This window comes from Carcharodon carcharias, chromosome 3, assembly GCF_017639515.1.
Source record: "Carcharodon carcharias isolate sCarCar2 chromosome 3, sCarCar2.pri, whole genome shotgun sequence".
NCBI classification, from domain to species: Eukaryota; Metazoa; Chordata; class Chondrichthyes; order Lamniformes; family Lamnidae; genus Carcharodon; species Carcharodon carcharias.
The window spans coordinates 76,780,842-76,801,657 of NC_054469.1; the positions used below are offsets into that span (position 1 = coordinate 76,780,842).

General features: G+C 42.7%; 1 protein-coding gene across 1 annotated transcript in view; it reads right to left on the minus strand.

Moving 5' to 3' along the window:
* The window catches only part of dnah5l (dynein, axonemal, heavy chain 5 like), a 504,419-nt gene that overhangs the window by 330,902 nt on the left and 152,701 nt on the right, over nucleotides 1–20,816 (minus strand). The window contains exons 19-24 of the mRNA XM_041183960.1: nucleotides 14,805–14,944; nucleotides 14,338–14,489; nucleotides 13,554–13,761; nucleotides 12,690–12,777; nucleotides 6,156–6,279; nucleotides 2,095–2,273 (exon numbers count right to left, since the gene is read on the minus strand). Of these exons, the coding sequence (XP_041039894.1) occupies nucleotides 2,095–2,273; nucleotides 6,156–6,279; nucleotides 12,690–12,777; nucleotides 13,554–13,761; nucleotides 14,338–14,489; nucleotides 14,805–14,944 (891 nt within the window). The remainder of the gene's footprint in view (nucleotides 1–2,094; nucleotides 2,274–6,155; nucleotides 6,280–12,689; nucleotides 12,778–13,553; nucleotides 13,762–14,337; nucleotides 14,490–14,804; nucleotides 14,945–20,816) is intronic.

The following is a 20,816-nucleotide window of genomic DNA, read 5'->3' on the forward strand; positions in this document are numbered from 1 at the left end:
ATTGGTGCCCAGGGGCCCCAGGCTGACTCCTTGAGGAGCAGGGGTAGCTGGCGTGAGATTGAGCTGCCCGGCACCACTCTTGCATACACAATGTTGGAGGCCAACTATGACATCATCGATGCAGTTAAGCCCGTGCAGCAGTGCAGGATCAATGTCCTGGACCAAGGTTTCCATGGTGGCCACCATCCTAACAGTGTTGACCTCGATGCATTGGCATGCCAGCTCTATCACCTCAGAGTGAAGGCGGACGGATTCATCCATCAAGCCTTGCAGTCTGAAGAGTGCAGCGCACATCCCCTCTGATGTTCCCGAGCTTGCCTTTGCAGTTCGAGCAACAGTGACATGACCGAGTCCAGAGGCTCAACATCTGATTTGGACTCAGCAAATTTCTGACCTCCAGCGGTCCCCCCGAGTGCTGAACGCCAGGGAGGTCCTTGCCGCTGCCTGCAGTAGATCAGAAAATGCAATGTGCTCACTAGATTGCGATCCCAAGGCTATCCTAAAGCCAGGTATCACCGAGGTGTGTGTCTCTGTGCTAGTGGAGGGTATGGGTGAGCGCTGTGATGAGTCTTCAATGAAGGCATCTTCAGATTGGACTTCAGAGAGGGTGCCTCCAGATTCCTCTTCAGAGGTTTCTTCCGAGTTTGCTTGGAGGCTCTGGGTTGTGGACTCCATCGACTGTTTCCCAGATGTGCCTGCAAAAGCAAGGGGTGATAATTAGTGCATGGCAGTGGCCTGTGAAACAGGACACATCACTCATAGCATGGTTGTCTGATGGATGTTACACTGCTGGATCCTCACTTGGTAGGTCAGCACCAACCTAACTGTCAGCACAGGACTGGTCCAGATCATGGCCAGCCAGCTGGATGGCCTTGTCTTCAACGTCCGAGAGGACCTTGATTTCGGGCATTCTGCCACCAGTCAGGAACCTCTCCCTCTTGTGTATGCATGGATAGAGGTGGAAAAAGTGTAAGCAAGACACCTGCCAGGCCAGATGACAAGTATGCCTGACCTGTGTGGGTGCTGAGTGTTCCCATGGACGGGATGAGGACAATGATGGTGAGTGTGAAAGAGTGAATGGTGATGTCCCTTGAATCAGTAGTGAGTGAGAGCTCTGTGGATGTGTGATGGGTTTGAGAGTGTGTGAGTTGAAAGTCATAAGAAGAGTGACTTACCCTTGTGGAACGGAGGAGGTCATTCATCCTCTTGCGGCACTGAGTGGCTGTCCACTCTTGAAGGACTTTGGCACTGACCACTGCTGTCACCACCTGTCAAGCCAGGTTAGTGCTGTTGCTGCCCATCCTGTGGTTAGAGCGGGGGTAGAGGGCATCCCAGCGGGCCTCCGTGGCATCCCAAAGGTACTCGAATGACACGTCGCTGAACCTGGGAGCTGCAGTCTTCTTCAGTTTCAGGGCCATGTCTTCCGTGCAGCAGTGGTGGTCTGGGAGCATTGAGGCGTGCTTGTGCTGGACTTTAAATTTGGCGCCCAGTGTGATGCAGCGGTGGGGTGACAAATGAGAGCTCACCTGACATAGAAACGGCGTGTATCCTGGGAATGCATAAATAATGTGGCGGGTTTGGAACGATATGACGTGAAAAATTGCCATCGCAAACAGCGGGTTAAACATCTCTTTACCCGCCGGCTACCACACTTAGTGCAAATCTGGGATGATTCCGCACCAGAGCTGGAGTGTGTTCCCAGACTGTAAAACATCTTGGAGTTTAGATAATGTCATGAATTTCAAGAACCAAATTAGAGCCATTTACTGATGTTATTTAATCACAAGGCGCAATGTTGATGTGCAATGTACATTAAAGAACATTATTCTGATTTATATGAAGTATACAAACAGTTCTTACATCTTTTTGTATTTGGATTACTGTTTTTGCTTTTTTTTTGCAAGTACGTGTGACAGCAAAAAGTGACAGGCAATTTTCTCCAACATGTGCATCAACTGATTGAACTAGACATAGTATTGTACCACATAGTTATGTCAGAAATGAGGTTAACATTTGTTGGAAAACACAACAGCATCTATATTTTAGAATTTGTTATCAAGTTAACATTTTGTCAATTTGCTGTTAAATACTTACCTGAATCTCCTCCAAACTTGGTCGTATCACAACATTTGGAATTGCCAGAACAATTTCAGACTTGAAAAATGGGGCTTTTAGTGCCTCTCCACCACCACCAGGAAATGGTTTTGCTGCCTCGTACTTAGAGCTGGTAATATGTAAATGCCGCTTGATAGCATCCAATGATAACTTGGAACCTGCACACATATTGACACAATGACATGTTCCAGATCAAAAGGCAGAAATTACACAAGGCAGAATTTGCCACGATGTGTATGAGTTATGAACTTGTGCTACAGACACAAAGGGAATTTGCAGAGTTGGCAGTATAGGCCCAATACCTTCTACCCGATGCGATTCTACAAACTGCTGCATTTAGTGAGCTGGATTTTTCATACCCATTTTCTATGCAAGCCTCCAAAACTTTGTGCAAAGATATATAAATGAGCATAAGCACAATGTTGCTGATTTGTATCTGGTTTATTCTTATTCAATGTGGAATGGCAGCAAGAGAAACTCCTTCAGTGAAGGAGCTCCCAAAGTGGCAAAGGCTTTTCTGAATGTGCACAGTGCCTCTTTTCATATGGTGTTTTATGTCCTATCTTTAAGCAACTTTTATTGAGAATATTTTCTTATATAAATAGTTTTGCAGCCATTTTTAGTAACTCCTTAAGATATGTTTATTTTTAAGGAACCTCAAATAAAGTATTTCATGGTGAGGTGGCACAAGATGAAAGTGAGGCATGCCAGGGAGATTAGTAAGCACCAAGGCATATCTGCAGATGTTAGTATACCTCATTCCCACTGGCCAAGGACAATTGCCTCAGCTTGCTCTAGGTCAGCTGAGAGACAGTTTGTTGATCCATAATAGCCCTTGAACTGAATAGCTTGCTCGGCCGTTTCAGAGGGTCAACCACATTGCTATAGGTCTGGAGTCACACGTAGGCCAGACCAGGTAAGAATGGCAGATTTCTTTTGTTTGCTTTTGCACTGCAGGTTTTTTGCATTCTCCTTCTTTCCCTTTCCTTGGCTATCAAATGTAGGTAGTGTATACATATTAAAATTTCATCCTTTCCAAAGATAGACAATATTATTCTTCTTGTGCAGGCATTTAAATTTAAGTGCCTGCATCTCCTTAAATTTTTCCAATTGTCCTAAAGTTAGTTTGAAATTAATGCCATAGCCCTCAGTTAGTGCATCACCTATGCAAAGGCCAATGTGTGTGGAGAGAACATTGTAATTATGCTAATAAGCTAACTATATGGGCTGAATTTTCCATGGGGTTTGGGACCGAAATGTTGGAGCGAAAAATAGATCCCAACTCTGCACTTGTTGGCAGCGGGACCAGCTTGGTGATTTTACATATAGCAGTCTCCAAATTGGTCACCTGTGGGCCTGCAATCCAATTAAGGGCAGCAGAGAAGCTCCTAGAGGTGACCACTTAATTGGCTGTCTCCTCAGAAACCACTCCCTGGGTCCCAAGCCAGCAGGTGTGGGTTCCCAATCTACAATTCCTCTTGATGATGGAGATAGTCCCACAAACAATAATCCAGCCCTACAAGTATCTGTATCAGAGCAGTGATGTAGTGCTGGGTGCCGCACCGGCACCTTCGATTTTAAGCAGACTTGTTAACTCAATGCAGCCCACCAAACCTGGACATACAATATTTGAAAAATGCTGTAAAGCTGCTCAGATCCAATCACAGGCTGGTTCCTCCCTACATTTGCTGCTGATAGGGTCACTAGGCGGCAAATCAGAGAGAAACTAGTCTGTGATTGAACGAGCAGCAAAGAGTGGGAAGGTAAGCACTGAAGTTAAATTACAGGGCCTAGAGTGCGAGACAGCCGGAGCGGTGGTGTGGGCCTCAGGCAAGAAAGCTGGAGCGGCAGTGTAGGCCTCAAGCAAGAGGGCTGGAGAAGTGGGTGCAGGGCCCGGGCGAGACAGCCAGAGTGGCAGGGCCCAGACAAGGCAGACAGAGCAGCGATGCAGGGCCCAGGCAAGGCAGCCAGAGCAATGGAGCCTACTGGCATCTGAGTAAGTGAGTGACTGGAGACTGTGTGAGAGAGAGAGAGAGTATATGAGGAGATAGGGGAAAGAGAGTGAGGGGATGGGGAAAGAGTGTGTGAGGGGGTTGGGGAGAGAGAGGGTGAAGGGGTGGGGCAGAGAGTGTGGGGGTGGGGGGGAGAGAATGTGGGGGAGAGGGAGTGTGGAGCTGGGGTAGCGAAAGAGTGTGAGGGGGTGGGGGAGAGAGTGTGTGGGGGAATGGGGGAAAGAAAGTGTGAGAGAGGAAGAGAGAGTGTGATGGGGTGGATTAGGGAGAGAGTGTGAGGGGGTGGGGGAGAAATTGTGAGGCATGGGGGTAGAGAGAGTGTGGGGGTGAGAGGGAGTGTGTGGGGGAAGAGAGTGATTCACATTAATTGCTTGGCTGTGATGGCCTAAGGATGTGAAATGCAGTCGTGTTTGTATTCCCTGCTGACAGCTTTACATGGAATTTACAGCATAGAAACTGGCCATTTTGCCCTCCCCACTTATGCTGGTGTTTATGATCCACACAAGCCTCCTCCCACCCTTCTTAATCATACTATCAGGGTAACCTTCAGCTTCTTTCTTCCTCATATGTTTATCGACTTCCTTTAATGTATCTGTACTAGAATCACAGAATGGTTACAGCACAGAGGCGGCAATTCAGCACATTGTCTTTGTGTCAGTTCTTTGTGTCAGCAACTCAGCTAGTCCCACTCTTTGACCTTTTCCCTGTAGTCCAGTAAAATCTTTTCTCTTCAGATAATTACCCAGTTCCCTTTTGAAAACCACAGTTGAATCTGTCTCCACCACAGGCTCAAGCAGTACATTCCAGATCCAAACTACTTGTTGCATAAAGAAGTTTTTCCTCATGTCGCCTCTGGTTCTCTTGTTAATCATGTTAGGGTTCTCAACCTTCTGCCGATGGGAACAGTTTCTCCCCATTTACGCTCTCCAGACCCCTCATAATTTTGATCACGTCTAATAAATCTCCTCTCAAGCTTCTCTTCTTCAAAGAGAACTGCCCCAGCCTCAGCAATCTATCCACATAACTGAAGTCTCTCATCCTTGGAACCATTCTTGTAAATCCCTTCTACACCCTTTCGAAAATCTTCACATCCTTCCCATTGAGACTGAACCAGTGTTTTATGAAGGTTCGTAACTTACTTGCTTTGGTACTCTGTGTCCTTATGTATAGAACCCAGGATTCAGTATAATTTATTAACCATTCACTCAATCTGTCCTGCCACCTTCAATGGTTTATGCACATATATACCCAGGTCCCTTTGCTCCTTCATTTCCTTTAGAATTGTACCCTTTATTTTATGTTACCTCTCTTCACTTTTCTGACCAAAATGTATCACTTCACACTTCCCTAAATTAAATTTCAACCGCCACATGTCTGCCCATTCCACTCACATCTGCTTGAAGTCTATCACTATCCTCCTCACAGTTCACAATATTTCCAAATCTTACATCATCTTCAAATTTCGAAATTGTGCCCTGTACACCCAGGTCTGGGTTATAAATATAAATCAAGAAAAGCAGTGACTCCTCTATATACTATTCCCCAGTCAGAGGTAAATAAAGTCTTCTGTAATTCATGTTTTTATTAGGATTGAATTAAATAATTAAACTGTTGCATAATGAAATTCTAGCTAATGCTAATGATTCAAAATACCATGTGGTTCGAAATAAAATGTCTACTGGCACTAACATTTTTCACTTAAAAAGCAAAGTTTTACTGAGGCTTGGGGACTAAAATGATTAATACACAGGAAAACAACAAAAAAGTAGATTTAGAAATGATATGGCCAACACATTTTCTTAGAGCTCCTGCACCTCAAAATTTCCCACTGCACCAGTGCATCAGAGCACTTGAATTTGCCTGAGGGGTAGTACTCCTACCAGCACAGAGAAATAATTGCAAAATCAATCCCATAGTTGGTTCATATTACACAAAAATACAAAGATAAAAGTCATATAAAATCAGTTTTACAAAAAAGGGAGGTTACAAAAAATATAATTCACGCTGAAAACTCACAACACCACTTACATTTCACCAAGGCATCAGTATTCTTTTGGCAAATTTGTCCCATCAGATTATAGTAGCTGCAGGGTAAGCATTCTTGACAGCGAGTTTTTTGTTTTGCATCAGGATGCAAACATGCATAGGTATCCTGCATACAAACCAAAGTGTAAGTAGAATGAAGAACTTGAATTTAAAAAAATGTCTCCTTTCAACTGCATATCAAAAGTTTCATAAATATAACATTCAATGGTGATCACAGTAACAGGTTAATCAAAAAAAATAGGAAGCACAAGTTTCAGGTGTTTCATTGTAGAAATTGGTACAACTAAATTCTCACCAGTTTGATTGGAATCTGTCAAATCTACATTATGGAAAAAGTCGCTTCTGCATCATGAAGAGGGAAACAAAGAAAACTTTTCAAAACCGGAAGATGTTAGCGATGTAACAGGTTTTAAACGAGTTTAAAACAAGTACTGAGACAGGGATAGTGGGGAGATGGAAGAACAAAAGGGAATGTTCGTGATAAGAGAGGTTAAGTAACGAAAGGGATGATTGTGCAAGGCAAAAAAAGGAGTTGCTATTGGGACAAGTAAAGAAACAAAAGATGGGTCTAGAGGAGGTGTAAGTGGAAATACTAGAATCGTCACTAGCAGTTGCTGCCTGAGAAAAGAGTAGAGGTTATCTGATCTGAAATTGTTGAACTCAAAGTTGAATCCAGAAGGCTGTAAAGTACCTAATCGAAAGAGAAGGTGTTGTTCCTCAAGCAAGTTCTTTGGAACCGATGAAGGACAGAGAGGATAGTGTTGGAGTGGAGAGGAGAATTAAAATGACAAAATCCCAGAATGGGATCATGCAAATATTAAGAGTATTCATGTCACAGTTAAAAAGTTCACATCCTTTCCTCATATGTTCTCTCACAACATGTGTCCCGTGCTATACCATTCAATAAGATCATGGCTGACCTGACTGTGGACTCAAGGTCAGAATCTTCGGCTCGGTGAGTGGGGGCAAGGCCTGCTCACCAACATGTAAAATGACACACGGTGACATCAGTTTGGCAAAGAGCCCAGGTGGCCTTCATATTTATCATGAAACCTCATCCACAGGCAACAACGGTTTCATGATCATCATTGTGCTTTTAATTCCAGATTTTTATTGAAATCAAATTCCACCATCTGGCTGGTGGGATTTGAACCCAAGTCCCCAGAGCATTACCTGGGTCTCTGCATTACTAGTTCAGGGACAACACCACTATGCCATTAGCTCCTCAAAGAACTCCAATAAATTAGTCACATGTGATTTCACTTTCACAAACCATATTGACTCTGCCTGATTGTATTAAGATTTTCTAAGTGCCTTGCTAAGATCTCCTTAATAATAGATTCTAGAATTTTCCAATGACAGATGTTAGGCTACTGGCCTGTAGTTGCCTGCTTGCTGCTTCCCTCCTTTCTTGAGTAGAGGAGTTACATCACTGTTTTCCAATCTGATGGGACCTTTCCAAAATCTAGTAGATTTTAGAAAACCAGAGCCATTGCCTCTAACATATCTGCTGTCACTTCTTTTAAGAACCTACAATGGAGTCCATCAGGCCCTGGGGATTTGTCAGTCTTTACTTCTAACAGTTTTGTCAGTACCCTTTACCTGGTAATTTTACTTGTTTTAAGCTTCTCCCTCCCTTTCACTTCTTCATTTACAAGTATTTCTGGGATTTTATTGTGCTTTCCACAGTCAAGACAGACACAAAATATCTGTTCGATGCTACCACCATTTCCTTATTTGCCATTATTAATTCCTCAGACTCACTCTCTAGAGGACCAATGCTCCCTTTTTAAAATTCATTCATGGGATGTGGGCTTCACTGGTTGCGCCAGCTTTTATTGCCCATTCCTGGTTGCCCTTGAGAATGTGGTGGTGAGCTGCCTTCTTGAACCGGTGCAGTCCATGTGGTGTAGGTACACTCACAGTGCTGTCAGGAAGGGAGTTCCAGGATTTTGGCCCAGTGACAGTGAAGTAACAGCGACATATTTCCAAATCAGGGTGGTGAGTGACTTGGAGGGGAACCTCCAGGTGATGGTGTCCTCGTCTATCTGCTGCCCTTTTCCTTCTAGATGGCTGTGATTGTGGGTTTGGAAGGTGCTGTCTCAGGAGCCTTGGCGAATTCCTGCAGTTCATCTTGTAGATGGTATACACTACTGCTACTTTGCATCGGTGGTGGAAGGTGTGAATGTTTGTGGATGTGGTGACAATCAAGCGGACTGCTTTGTCCTGTCAAGTGTTGTGGGAGCTGCACTCATCTAGGCTAGTGGGGAGTATTCCATCACACTCCTGACTTGTGCCTTGAAGATGGTGAACAGGCTTTGGGGAGTCAGGAGGTCAGTTACTCGTCACCAGATTCCTAGCCTCTGACCTGCTCTTGTAGCCACAGTATTTATATAGCTAGTCCAATTTAGTTTCTGGTCAATGGTAACCCCCAGGTTGTTGATAGTAGAGGATTCAGTGATGGTAATGCCATTGAACATTAAGGGATGATGTTCAGATTCTCTCTTGTTGGCAAGAGTCATTGCCTGGCACTTGTGCGGCGTGAATGTTACTTGCCACTTGTCAGCCCAAGCCTGGATATTGTCCTGGTCTTGCTGCATTTGGACATGGACTGCTTCAGTATCTGAGAAGTCGCGAATGGTGCTGAACATTGTGTAATCATCAGCGAACATCCCCACTTCTGACCTTATGATGGAAGGAAGGCCATTGATGAAGCAGCTGAAGATGACTAGGCCTAGGACACTACCCTGAGGAACTCCTGCAGTGATGTCCTGGAGCTGAGATGACTGACCTCCAACAACCACAAACATCTACTTTTGTGCTAGGTATGACTCCAACCAGTGGAGAGTTTTCCCCCGATTCCCATTGACTCCAGTTTTGCTCGGGCTCCTTGATGCCACACTCGGTCAAACCCGACCTTGATGTCAAGAGCAGTCACTCTCACCTCATCTCGTGAGTTCAGCTCTTTTGTCCATGTTTGAACCAAGGCTATAATTAAGTTAGGAGCTGAGTGACCCTGGCGGAACCCAAACTGGGTATCAGTGAGCAGGTAATTGCTAAGCAAGTGCCTCTTGAAAGCACTGTTGATGACCCCTTCCATTACTTTACTGATGATCGAGAGTAGATTGATAGGACAGTAATTGGCCAGGTTAGATTTGTCCTGCTTTTTGTGTACAGGACATACCTGGGCAATTTTTCACATTGCTGGGCAGATGCCAGTGCTGTAGCTGTAATGGAATAGCTTGGCTAGGGGCTCGGCAAGTCCTGAAGCACAAGTCTTGAGTACTATTGCTGGAATATCGTCAAGGCCCATAGCTTTTGCACTATCCAGTGCCTTCAGCCGTTTCTTGATATCACATGGAGTGAATCGAACTGGCTGAAGACTGGCATCTGTGATGCTGAGCTCCAGAGGAGGTCAAGATGAATCATCCACTTGGCACTTCCGGCTGAAGACTGTAGCAAGTACTTCAGCCTTATCTTATGCACTGATATGCTGGGCTCCCCCATTGTGGGGATATTTGTGGAGCCTCCTGCTCCAGTGAGTTGTTTAATTGTCCACCACAATTCACAACTGGATGTGGCAGGACTGCAGAGGTTAAATTTGATCTGTTGGTTGTGGGATTGATTGGCTCTGTCTATTACTTGCTGCTTATGCTGCTTGGCACATAAGTAGTCCTGTGTTGTAGCTTGACCAGGTTGACACCTCATTTTTAGATATGCCTGGTGCTGCTCCTGGCATGCCATACTGCACTCTTTATTGAACCAGGGTTGATCTCCTGGCTTGATGATAATGGTAGAGTGAGGGATATGCCAGGCCATGACATTATAGATTGTGTTTGAGAAAGGTACTGCAATAGTCATGTGTGATTTTAATCTACATATAGGGCAGAGTCTTCTGCCTTTCAGGCAGCCTGTTCGGGAGTGGGAGATCTGCCTGTGATCGGCTGCAATTTACGCGGGCAGGCCAATTAAGGCCCACCCAGCGTGACACGTGCCCGGTAGCGCTCAGCATTACCTCTGCGGGCAGGTGGAGGAGGGAGAGTCAGGGGCCTGCGCTCTTTTGCACACATGTACACGAAAGAGTGCAGAAATCTCCCTGAGGCACAGAGTCGGAGCAGGACAGAAAATAAAAGGCAAGCCACTCCCACTCTGACCTCCCTGTCCTCAGATTCCAATACTATGGCTCAGATTCCTATACTGCACCTCAGCTTTCAATTAGACTGTCCACACCCTTCAGGACTCATGACTGAGTTCAACAATTTGAGGCCACCCCTGCCTCAATTTGTTGCTAATGATTCTGCTCTTCCCATTTCCACCTCCTTTAGACCCTTTCCTTACTTTCCTTGTCCCGTTCTTTCTCCTTTTTTGTTTTACACTATCATCCCTTTTGCTATTTAATCACTCCTGCCTTCCACCCTATTACAGAGCTTCCCTTTTGCTCTTTCCCCCTTCCCACCTTTCGTTGCCTTTGTGCTTGCTTAAAACCTGTTACAATTCTAACTTTTTCCAGTTCCAACAAAAAAGTCATCGACCTGAAATATTAACTCAGTTTCTCTCTCCACAGATGCTTCCTGATCTACGGATCATTTACAGCATTTACTTTTTAATTTCAGATTTCCATTATTTGTGGTATTCTGCTTTTGTACTTTTACATTATAAGCAGTCAACTTAAATGGTTTTAAATGTTAATTTCTCCCTAACAAAACAATGTTAGAATTTCTTTTAGGGATTAACAGCTCCAAGTTCAAATTATGGTTTGAAAAAAATTTCCACCTAAAAAGTTAAAACAACTATAATAAATTTTAAGTCACTTAAGACTGTTTAATAGATTGAAGCTAACTCCATGTTGATAGCTGTCATGATTTTCATTTAGGTGTAAATGAGAATTAATACATTGCAGTGTTTAAGCAGCAGCTTACAAGATACAGTTCAAAATTAGACTATCTGACACTGTCCTTTAGATAGTAGGTATGGTTTATTTCTCATTACACCTCTTATTCACATACACTTGCACACATGTCCAGTGTCCAACTTGACCCTCCTACATTGAGAATGGTCCAATACCCCCATGGTAAACCCCAAAAACCAGAACAACAGAAAAATCTATCCAATCATAGGCACAGCAAGTTTTGTGTTCAGGCATAGGCATTCGGCCTCCCTTAACTGCTTTTAGCCTTAGCACAAGGTTTTTCTGTTTTCACAATTGATGCATCCCAGAACCTTAAAGATTTACTTTTTCCTTTCTCCTAACTTATCTGAGGTGAAATAAAATTACATGAATAAAATTATAAATTAGCGATCTTAAAATTAAACTACAATCTAGCAAATGCTAAAACTGAATAATAGTAAAAAGGGATTATAATTCAGCAAATTACAAAGTTTTTTGCATTCCCGCAAACAAAATAGGGAGGTCACTTATTACTTGGAAGATGCAAGTCTAGGTGAGGAACAAAGAGACCTAGGAATAAAATACATCAATCACTAAAAGTTGTGCCACAAGTTAGCAAGGCCCTAAGAAAAAGCAAACCAAGCACTAGAGGGGTACAATTAAGTAGGGAAGTTATGCTAAATCCGTATCAAACCTTGGTTAGACCACATTTAGAGTACTGTGTACAGTTCTGGTCAGTGTATTATAAATTAGGATATAGAGGTACTGGAGCAGGTACAAAGGAGATTACAGAGAAAGATGATATGCGTGGTTACACATATCAGGAAAAGACTGACAGTATGGATCTCTTTTCCCTTGAAAGAATAAGGCTGAGGGGTCACCTTTAAAATTGCTTTAAGATTTTGATAGAGTGGCTACAGGAATATCTCCTCCTGAGGGGAGGAGTATAACTAGAGACCATCAACATAAGGTAATCACAAAGAAATCCAAAAGGAAATTCAGGAGAAACTTTATCCAAAGAGTAGTGAGAATGTGGAACTTGCCATCACAGGAATTTTTTGAAGCAAATAGTATAGATGCACTTAAGGGAAAGCTAGACAAGCATTTGAGGGAGAATGAGAAGGTTGGTTACATAAGCTTGTACACTTGTCCAGTGACGAACGTGGCCCTCCTACGTTGAAAATGACCCACATCCCCATGATAAACACCAAAAACCAGAAAAATCCATCCAATCATAGGCACTAAATCCCTGGATTTAGATGAGAAAAAATGGGAGGAGGCTCAAGTGAAACATGAACACTAACATGGGCTGGTTGGGCTGAATGGCCTGTTCCTGTGTCATATCTCCTTTGTGCCATAGACAGCGCTAAGTCTCGCTCTGTTCCTTTTTTCCCTCTTCTAACAGTAACAATTTGTTTTTGCAATAACAAGGCCATCTGTGATACTTCATCTGCCTGGAGCGAGCACAGTCTAAAAGCAGTGAATTTTGCATTATAGCAGCTCTACAAAAAAGCTTAGGCACCTTTAATCTTACAATGTCTAATTCCTCAGAAAAACAAGCCCATATTCTTGCACAATTATCTGAAAAGTATACAGCAGCAATGTTGGAATCATTCGATATAAATTACCTGAAGATTGGCTTGCTCTTCTGGCTTGAGTTTTTGTGTCAATCCATCCATTAACTGATACATAGAACGCTCCAGCTGTTGACTCTGTCTGCATGCAGAAAGTCAGTATATGTTTCAAACCAAAAAAGAAAACATGCGTTTCCTAAACCATAGGAAATGCTACTCCAAAATGCTACTATTAACTTGACTATTTTTAATATTAATTCAGTAGTTCATAAACTAACATGTTTAACTAGTCATTTTTGTATATGGCTTAGTGAATAAAAGTAATAGTTCCGCCTGCCCCAGTGATTCACTTGTCAAAGGCATTATTTAACTGAATCATATAGTTCAGAAGGTCCAAGATACAATTTCCTGTCTGTCCTACATTAGCTGATCATAGCCAAGTGACAATAGGAGTGGTACAACTGGTCTCAACAGCTTTGGAATAGGAAAAAGTAAATCTGTCACGTTTCCTGATCTAGAATACTTTGCCTATTGGAAAGCTCATGAATGCTGGTAAGGATTGAATTCAGCAAAGCTAGAGTCCTTGCCCCAGGCTACTGACACCATTGTCTAAGCTTTTAAGAACTGCAACTTGGCCAAGTTAGCAAAGGATGACCATTCTCAGTGGCATTGTAACCTAGCTGGTGTCAACGCCTTTAAGAGGGGGGAAATAAAAAGACAAAAAGATGTGTTTTCTTTAAAAAAAGCAATAACTCAAAAAGTTCTTTTAGCATAATTAACATCTGATTGTAGAAATGTAAAAAAGGGGAAAAATCAACTTAATTGTCTAGAAATCCAAATTTTATCCATTCCTTCCCAAACTTGATACACATTTGCCATCCACAGTTTTGCTTAATATTATCTGAAAAAAAAACATACGTAGATAAAGCTTGTCCAGCTGAGGCAACAATATTCTCAGTCATCTCTAGAAAAGCTCGCGCTTCCACAAGGTCATCTTCAGGAAGGTCAACCAGGGCAGTAAGAGACATTTCATGCAGAACTCTCTCAATCCTACACTCCAATGTGTCAGACACTTGCTTCAACATATGTTTCAGCTCAGTCAGTGAGCTGTACACATTTTCTATGACTAAGGTTGAAAAGAAAATTGAGCAAATATTTCATAAAACATAATATTTTACAGCACATGTTAGAACTATTGAATCTACAAATTACACATTGTTTTTCCCATTTTTTTGGTATTTTAGCCTGAAAGTTTAGCCTGAATATCTCCAGATTCTACAGGATCTTTATTTGCATAAAGCCAATTAAAACTTGCAATTAAAATCAGTAAAAGCAGGCAATACAGGCATAAAACTTAATCAGAAAATCAAAGGGTGGTTTCCAGCAGGAAACGGGTAAAATTGTTGGATGGATGACAAATTTGTAGGTTATAGCAGCAGGACGCATCCCACCAACTATGAAATGCTGCTGGAAAATTCTGCCCACCATCCATAAAATTTGTTCCCACATCTTAATATTTAGAATACAGTTGCCAAATGGGAAACCGTCATTTATGTCTTTCAAGGTAATGAATGGTATATGGAATTGAATGCTATGGGAAGAAGAGGAAATAAAAGTGGAGACTAGGAATAAAAAAATATATTAATTCCATTTAAAACTCCTTGATTCCTTTCTCAAATTGATTAAAAATATAGATTCATACATCTTTCAATGTTTAAAGAGGTCCAAGACAACATAGTTAGTCCAGGAATTAGAGCTTCATCCACTTGGCCAATAAAAGGCTTCATCAATGGTTGAATTATAGTTGGGATGTTGTTCACCACATTTCGGTAGTTACTTAAAAGTTCCTGAATGCTGCAGGTAAACAAAAAGATTAACTTGTCAACCATAAACCACATTAAACGAACACATTTTAACCAAAGGACAATAGCTATTGGGGATGGAAATCGACAGTTGTTTCATTGTGCTTTCATTATAACTTCATATACAGGATGGCCAGGAACTGCAGCTGAACTTTTGTTTTTTTTTTGGAAGCACTCATCCAGATGCCTCCTAAAATATATCAATTGAACTTGGTCCTGAAGTGTGGCTGCATCCATCAGCTATTTTTCTACCATTTGCTCAAGCAAATATTGAAGCACTGACCTTGAATGTAAAAGAAAAACTAACCTTAAATAATGGTGCTTAATTTCTGTCTCTTTAAAGCATAGGTTGAGAGCAGCTTGTGGCACTTCAAGCCCCATTCTATACAAGTACTTTGCTTCTAAAAGTACCTCAAACACAGCCGGATCAAAATTCACAAAGATTTCCTATATTTTGGAATAAGTACAATGTCAATATCAGTATATCCACAATTCAACAAAAATAATGAGTGGAATATATTATTCATTAGTAATACACACAATTAAATCTAACGATGCAAGTATGCCTTACTGGAACTGACAGTATATGTTCTGAATCATCAATATCATTATAGGATCATTAGTCATATTATTAAGAAATGTAGCTGCACTAAACCGTTGTTCACTATTGTTTCAGTATGTTTATTTCTCTTTTAGGATTTTTGCACCTATAATACATACACACATGATTCCTTGATCACCACTGAGCATCAAACTTGCTCCCAAAACTCAACGATGATACCCTATAACCAGTCAATCAGAGGTATAAGAGAGTGAGCTAACTAGACTTCTCCTGTGATTTCTCCCTCACTCTTTCTGAAAAAAAGTGTCTTGTATCAACAGCATAACCTGCATTTCAATTGCATCTTTAACACAGAAAAATATTCCAAGTTTCTTCACAGAGATGTAAACAGCCACTTATTTCTTCGGGTGTGACAATGTCAGTGGAAATGAGGAACACACTTATATATTCCAATACCATATTTTGTAGTATGCTGGTTCATGAGTAGTGCACTGCAAACCATTTCGATATTAAGGCAATAATTCTGGAATTAATATGTGTGTATGTATGTTGTATAAATTATGTATGTATATACATTATGAAAAATAGAACAATTCTGCAGAAAGATACTTTTGAATCATTTTAGAAAAATTAAGCAGCTGAAATTTAAACTCAATTTTTTTACCAAAACTTCAAGATATTCCATTTTAATTTATTGTAATGCAATAATTTAATGTAAGCTAGAATGCAATGTAAGCACAAGCCAAATACAGAGAAATAAGGCTTATCAAGCACTTGTTCGAATAATTTCACATGAATCATTAGGAAGATAATCTGCACCCCATTTCCAATAAAAAAATGCAGTGTACTATCTTATCTCAAAATACATTCTGAGTTAATCACACTATTCAAAAGTAAACAATTAGGCCATAATTTCCAAGCAGGCATACAAACATACATATCAGGAGTAGGAGTAGGCCACTCGGCCCCTCAAGCCTGCTCCACCATTCAATAAGACCATGCTGATCTGATTGTAACCTCATATTCCCATGCATCTGCTGCTCATGTCCTTCTAGGTGGTACAGGTCACAGGTTTGGAAGGTGTTGTAGAAGTAGCCTTGACGAGTTAGAGGCTCTCCATCATTATGAAAGTAGTGGCGGAGACTCGGATCCAGAAGTCCTGCCCCTAAACCTGACCTCCGTCATTTTCATGAGAGGGTGTGGGGAAATGGGGGCGGATTCTAGAGTTCTCATCTGTTTCTCACAGAGGCAATGGCACATGCTAAAGTTCAGCTGCCTCAGTCAGATCTGATTTTAGTTAGTGGGATGTCCAAAACATATCTTCTACGCTTTAGGTCTGGTAGGAGAATGTCTAAAGCCGCTGGAGTTCTTTGGAGAGGTAGGGTACCCTTTTGGAGATGGTCCCGGGACACCTTAGGAGAGGTAAGATGCCCTTTGGAACAAAAATGTCATTTGGGGTTGTTAAAGGTAGACGTGGATGTGCATGAAACATGCATAAATTTATGGAACTGTCAAAAGAAATGTCAAGAGAACTATCAAAAAAATTGTCAGCAGAACATTGACAGAATCACAGAACCTCACAGTGCAGAAGAGGCCCTTCAGCCCATTCAAGTCTACACTGACATGTGAGAAACACCTGACCTACCTACATAATCCCATTTACCAGCACTTGGCCCATAGCCTTGAATGTTATGACGTGCCAAGTGCTCATCCAGGTACTTTTTAAAGTGTGTGAGGCAACTCGCCTCCACCACCCTTCCAGGCAGCGCATTCCAGACTGTCACCGCTTTCTGCGTAAAAAAGTTTTTCCTCACATCCCCCCTAAACCTCCTGCCCCTCACCTTAAACTTGTGTTCCCTCGTGACTGACCCTTCAATGGAGGAGAAAAACTGCTCCCTATCCACCCTGTCCATGCCCCTCATTATCTTGTACACCTCGATCAGGTCGCCCCTCAGTCTTCTCTGCTCCAACGAAAACAACCCAAGTCTATTCAACCTCTCTTCATAACTTAAATGTTTCATTCCAGACAACATCCTGGTGAATCCCCTCTGCATCCCCTCCAGTGCAATCACATCCTTCCAATAATGTGGCAACCAGAACTGCACACAGTACTCCAGCTGTGGCCTCACCAAGGTTCTATGCAACTCCAACATGACCTCCCTACTTTTGTAATCTATGCCTCAATTGATAAAGGCAAATGCCCCATATGCTTTTTTAACCACCTGATTAACATGCCCCTCCGCCTTCAGAGATTTATGGACACACACGCCAAGGTCCCTTTGTTCCTCAGAACTTCCTAGTGTCATGCCGTTCATTGAATACTTCCTTGTCAAATTACTCCTTCCAAAGGGTATCACCTCACAATTTTCAGGGTTAAATTCCATCTGCCACTTATCTGCCCATTTGACCATCCCGTCTATATCTTCCTGTAGCCCAGGACACTCAACCTCACTGTAAACCACCCGGCCAATCTTTGTGTCATCCGCAAACATACTAATCCAACCCCCACATAGTCATCTATGCCGTTTATATAAATGATGAATAATAGGGGACCCAGCACAGATCCCTGTGGTACGCCACTGGACACTGGCTTCCAGTCACTAAAGCATCCTTCTGTCATCACCCTCTGTCTCCTACAACTAAGCCAATTTTGAATCCACCTTATCAAATTACCCTATATCCCATGTGCATTTGCCTTCTTTATAAGTCTCCAACGTGGGACCTTGTCAAAGGCTTTGCTGAAATCCATATTAACTACATCAACTGCACTACCTTCATCTACACACCAGGTCACCTCCTCAAAAAATTCAATCAAATTTGTTAGGCATGGCCTCCCTCTGACAAAGCCATGCTGACTATCCTTGATCAAACCTTGCCTCTCCAAGTGGAGTTAGATTCTCTCCTTCAGAATTTTCTCCAATAGTTTCCCTACCACTGACGTGAGACTCACTTGTCTGTAGTTCCCTGGCTTCTCTCTACAACCCTTCTTAAATAGTAGAACCACATTAGCTGTTCTCCAGTCCTCTGGCACCTCCCCTATGGCCAGAGATGAATTAAAAATTTGGGTCAGAGCCCCTGCGATCTCCTCCCTTGCCTCCCCCACAAATCATCTGGAGATTTGTCCACTTTTAAGCTTGCCAACACCTCCAATACCTTGTCACTCCCTATATCAATTTGCTCAAGAATCTCGCAGTCTCTCTCCCCGATTTCAATACCTTCATCCTCATTCTCTTGGGTGAAGACGGATGTGAAGTATTCGTTCAACACTCTACCAATGTCTTCTGGCTCCAACCATAGATTGCCCCCTTGGTCCCTAATTGGCCCTACTCTTTCCCTAGTTATCCTCTTACCATTGAGGTACTTATAGAATATCTTGGGATTTTCCCTACTTTTACCTGCCAGAGCTTTCTCATTTCCCCTCTTTGCTCCCCTAATTGCTTTCTTAAGCTCCACCCTGCACTTTCTGTCCTCCACTAATGCCTCCACTGATTTGCTTCCCTTGTACCTGCTAAAAGCCTCTCTTTTCCTTTTCATCGTATCCTGAATATCTCTGGTCATCCATGGTTCTCTGGGCCTGTTACTTCTTCCTATCACCCTGGAGGGATCATGTAGAGCCTGTACCCTCCCCATTTCCTTTTTGAAAAGCCCACACTGCTCCTACGTAGATTGCCCCACAAGTAGCTGTTCCCAGTCTATCTTGGCCAGATCCTGCCTTATTTTACTAAAGTTCACTCTCCCACAATCCAAAACATTTTTTGCAACTTGTCTATTTCTTTGTCCATAACAAGCTTAAATTGTACCATGTTATGGTCGCTATCACTAAAATGCTCACCCATCACCACCTCAGCCACCTGTCCGGCTTCATTCCCCAGAATTAGGTCCAGCACTGCGCCGTCCCTTGTTGGGCTCTCTACATATTGACCTAAAAAGTACTCCTATACACATTTCAAGAATTCCACTCTATCCGAGCCCTTAATACTATGTCTATACCAATTAATGTTGGGAAAGCTGAAATCACCTAATATAATTATCCTATTGTTATTGTTTTTACACACCTCTAATTGTGCACATATTTGCTCCTCAATTTCCCGCTGACTATCAGGGAGTCTATAATGAACACCTAACAATGTAACTGCTCCTTTTTTGTTCCTAAGCTCTACCCACAAAGCTTCATTCAATGCCCCCTCCAAGATATCATCTCTCCTTACTGCAGTAACTGACTCCTTAACTAATAATGCAATGCCTCCTCTTCTTTTACCCCCTCCCCTGTCTTGCCTGAAGATTCTATATCCCGGAATGTTGAGCAGCCAATCCTGCCCTTCCCTCAATCACATCTCAGTGATGGCTACTATATCACAATTCCACCTGTCAATCCTCACCCTTAACTCATCTGTTTTACCTTTAATACTGCTGCCATTAAAGTAGAGGCCATCCAGCCTTGCCTTACTCCCGGAAACTTAATGCAGCTGTATTCCCTCTGACTACCATTAGCAAACCCGCCCACAAGGACGTTAGTCCCATTCTGGTTCAGATGTAGACCATTCCGCTTGTACAGGTCTCACCTTCCCCGGAAACGGTCGTGGTGATCCAAGAATCTAAAACCCTCCCTTCTGCACCAACTCATAAGCCACGTTTCATCTGCGCTATTCTCCTATTTCTGTGCTCATTTGCATGTCGCACTGGGAGTAATCCAGAGATTACAACCCGAGAGGTCCTGCTTTTTAGTGTGCTGCCTAACTCCCTCATTTCTTGATGCAAGACCTGATCCCTCTTTCTACCTATGTCACTGGTACTAACACGTACTATGACCTCTGCTTTATTACCCTCCCCCTTCAGGGTGCCCTGCAGCTGTTCAGTGACATCCCGGACCCTGGCACCAGGGAGGCAACACACCATCCTGGAGTCATGCTGACAGCCTCAGTAGCGCCTATCTGTTCCCCTTACTATAGAATCCCATATTACTATTGCTCTTCCTCTCTTCCTCCCCTCCTGTCCAGACAGGCTGCTTGTGGTGCCAGAAGCTTGGCTCTGTCTGCATCCCCTGGAGGAACGAGCGCCCTCATCAGCCTCCAAAATGGAATACCGATTTACGAGCGGGATCTCAGAGAACACCTGAACTACCTGCCTGTTTCTCTTGGACTGCCTGGTGGTCACCCATTCCCTTCCATCCTCAGGTTGCTTCATCTGCAGTGTGACCACCTCTCTAAATGTGCTATCCATGATGCTCTCAGACTCACGGATGCTCCGCAGTGTTCCCAGCTGCTGTTCCAGCTCTGAAAACTGAGCTTCCAGAAGCTACAGCTGGACACACTTCCTGCACACATGCTGGTCCCGGGCACTGGAAATGTTCCCGGCTTCCTACATGAAGCACAAGGAGTACACCATGGCTTTGAGCTCTCCTGCCATGACTTATCCCTTTAAATTAAACCTTTTAAATAAATTACTCTAGGGCCCTTCTTTCCTCATCCTCATTACTACAAAATATACAAATTATAAACCACAAAACCAGTATGCAAGCACACTGTCCATGAGAACAATCAGAAGAACTGTCAAAAGAACAGTCAATCTATCAAGGCGTTCAAATGACCCACCCTTTAAATATTGAAAAAACTGCAGTGTTTAAAAAAAGAGTTTGCTATTCACTCTGTATGTTGACATAAGCCTGAGCATCAACAGGATTAGTGCTGCATGACTGATTGCACAACCTATTATTATCTCAGTGGGGTGCCTGTAAGTTCATAGTTTGATCGACAGTTC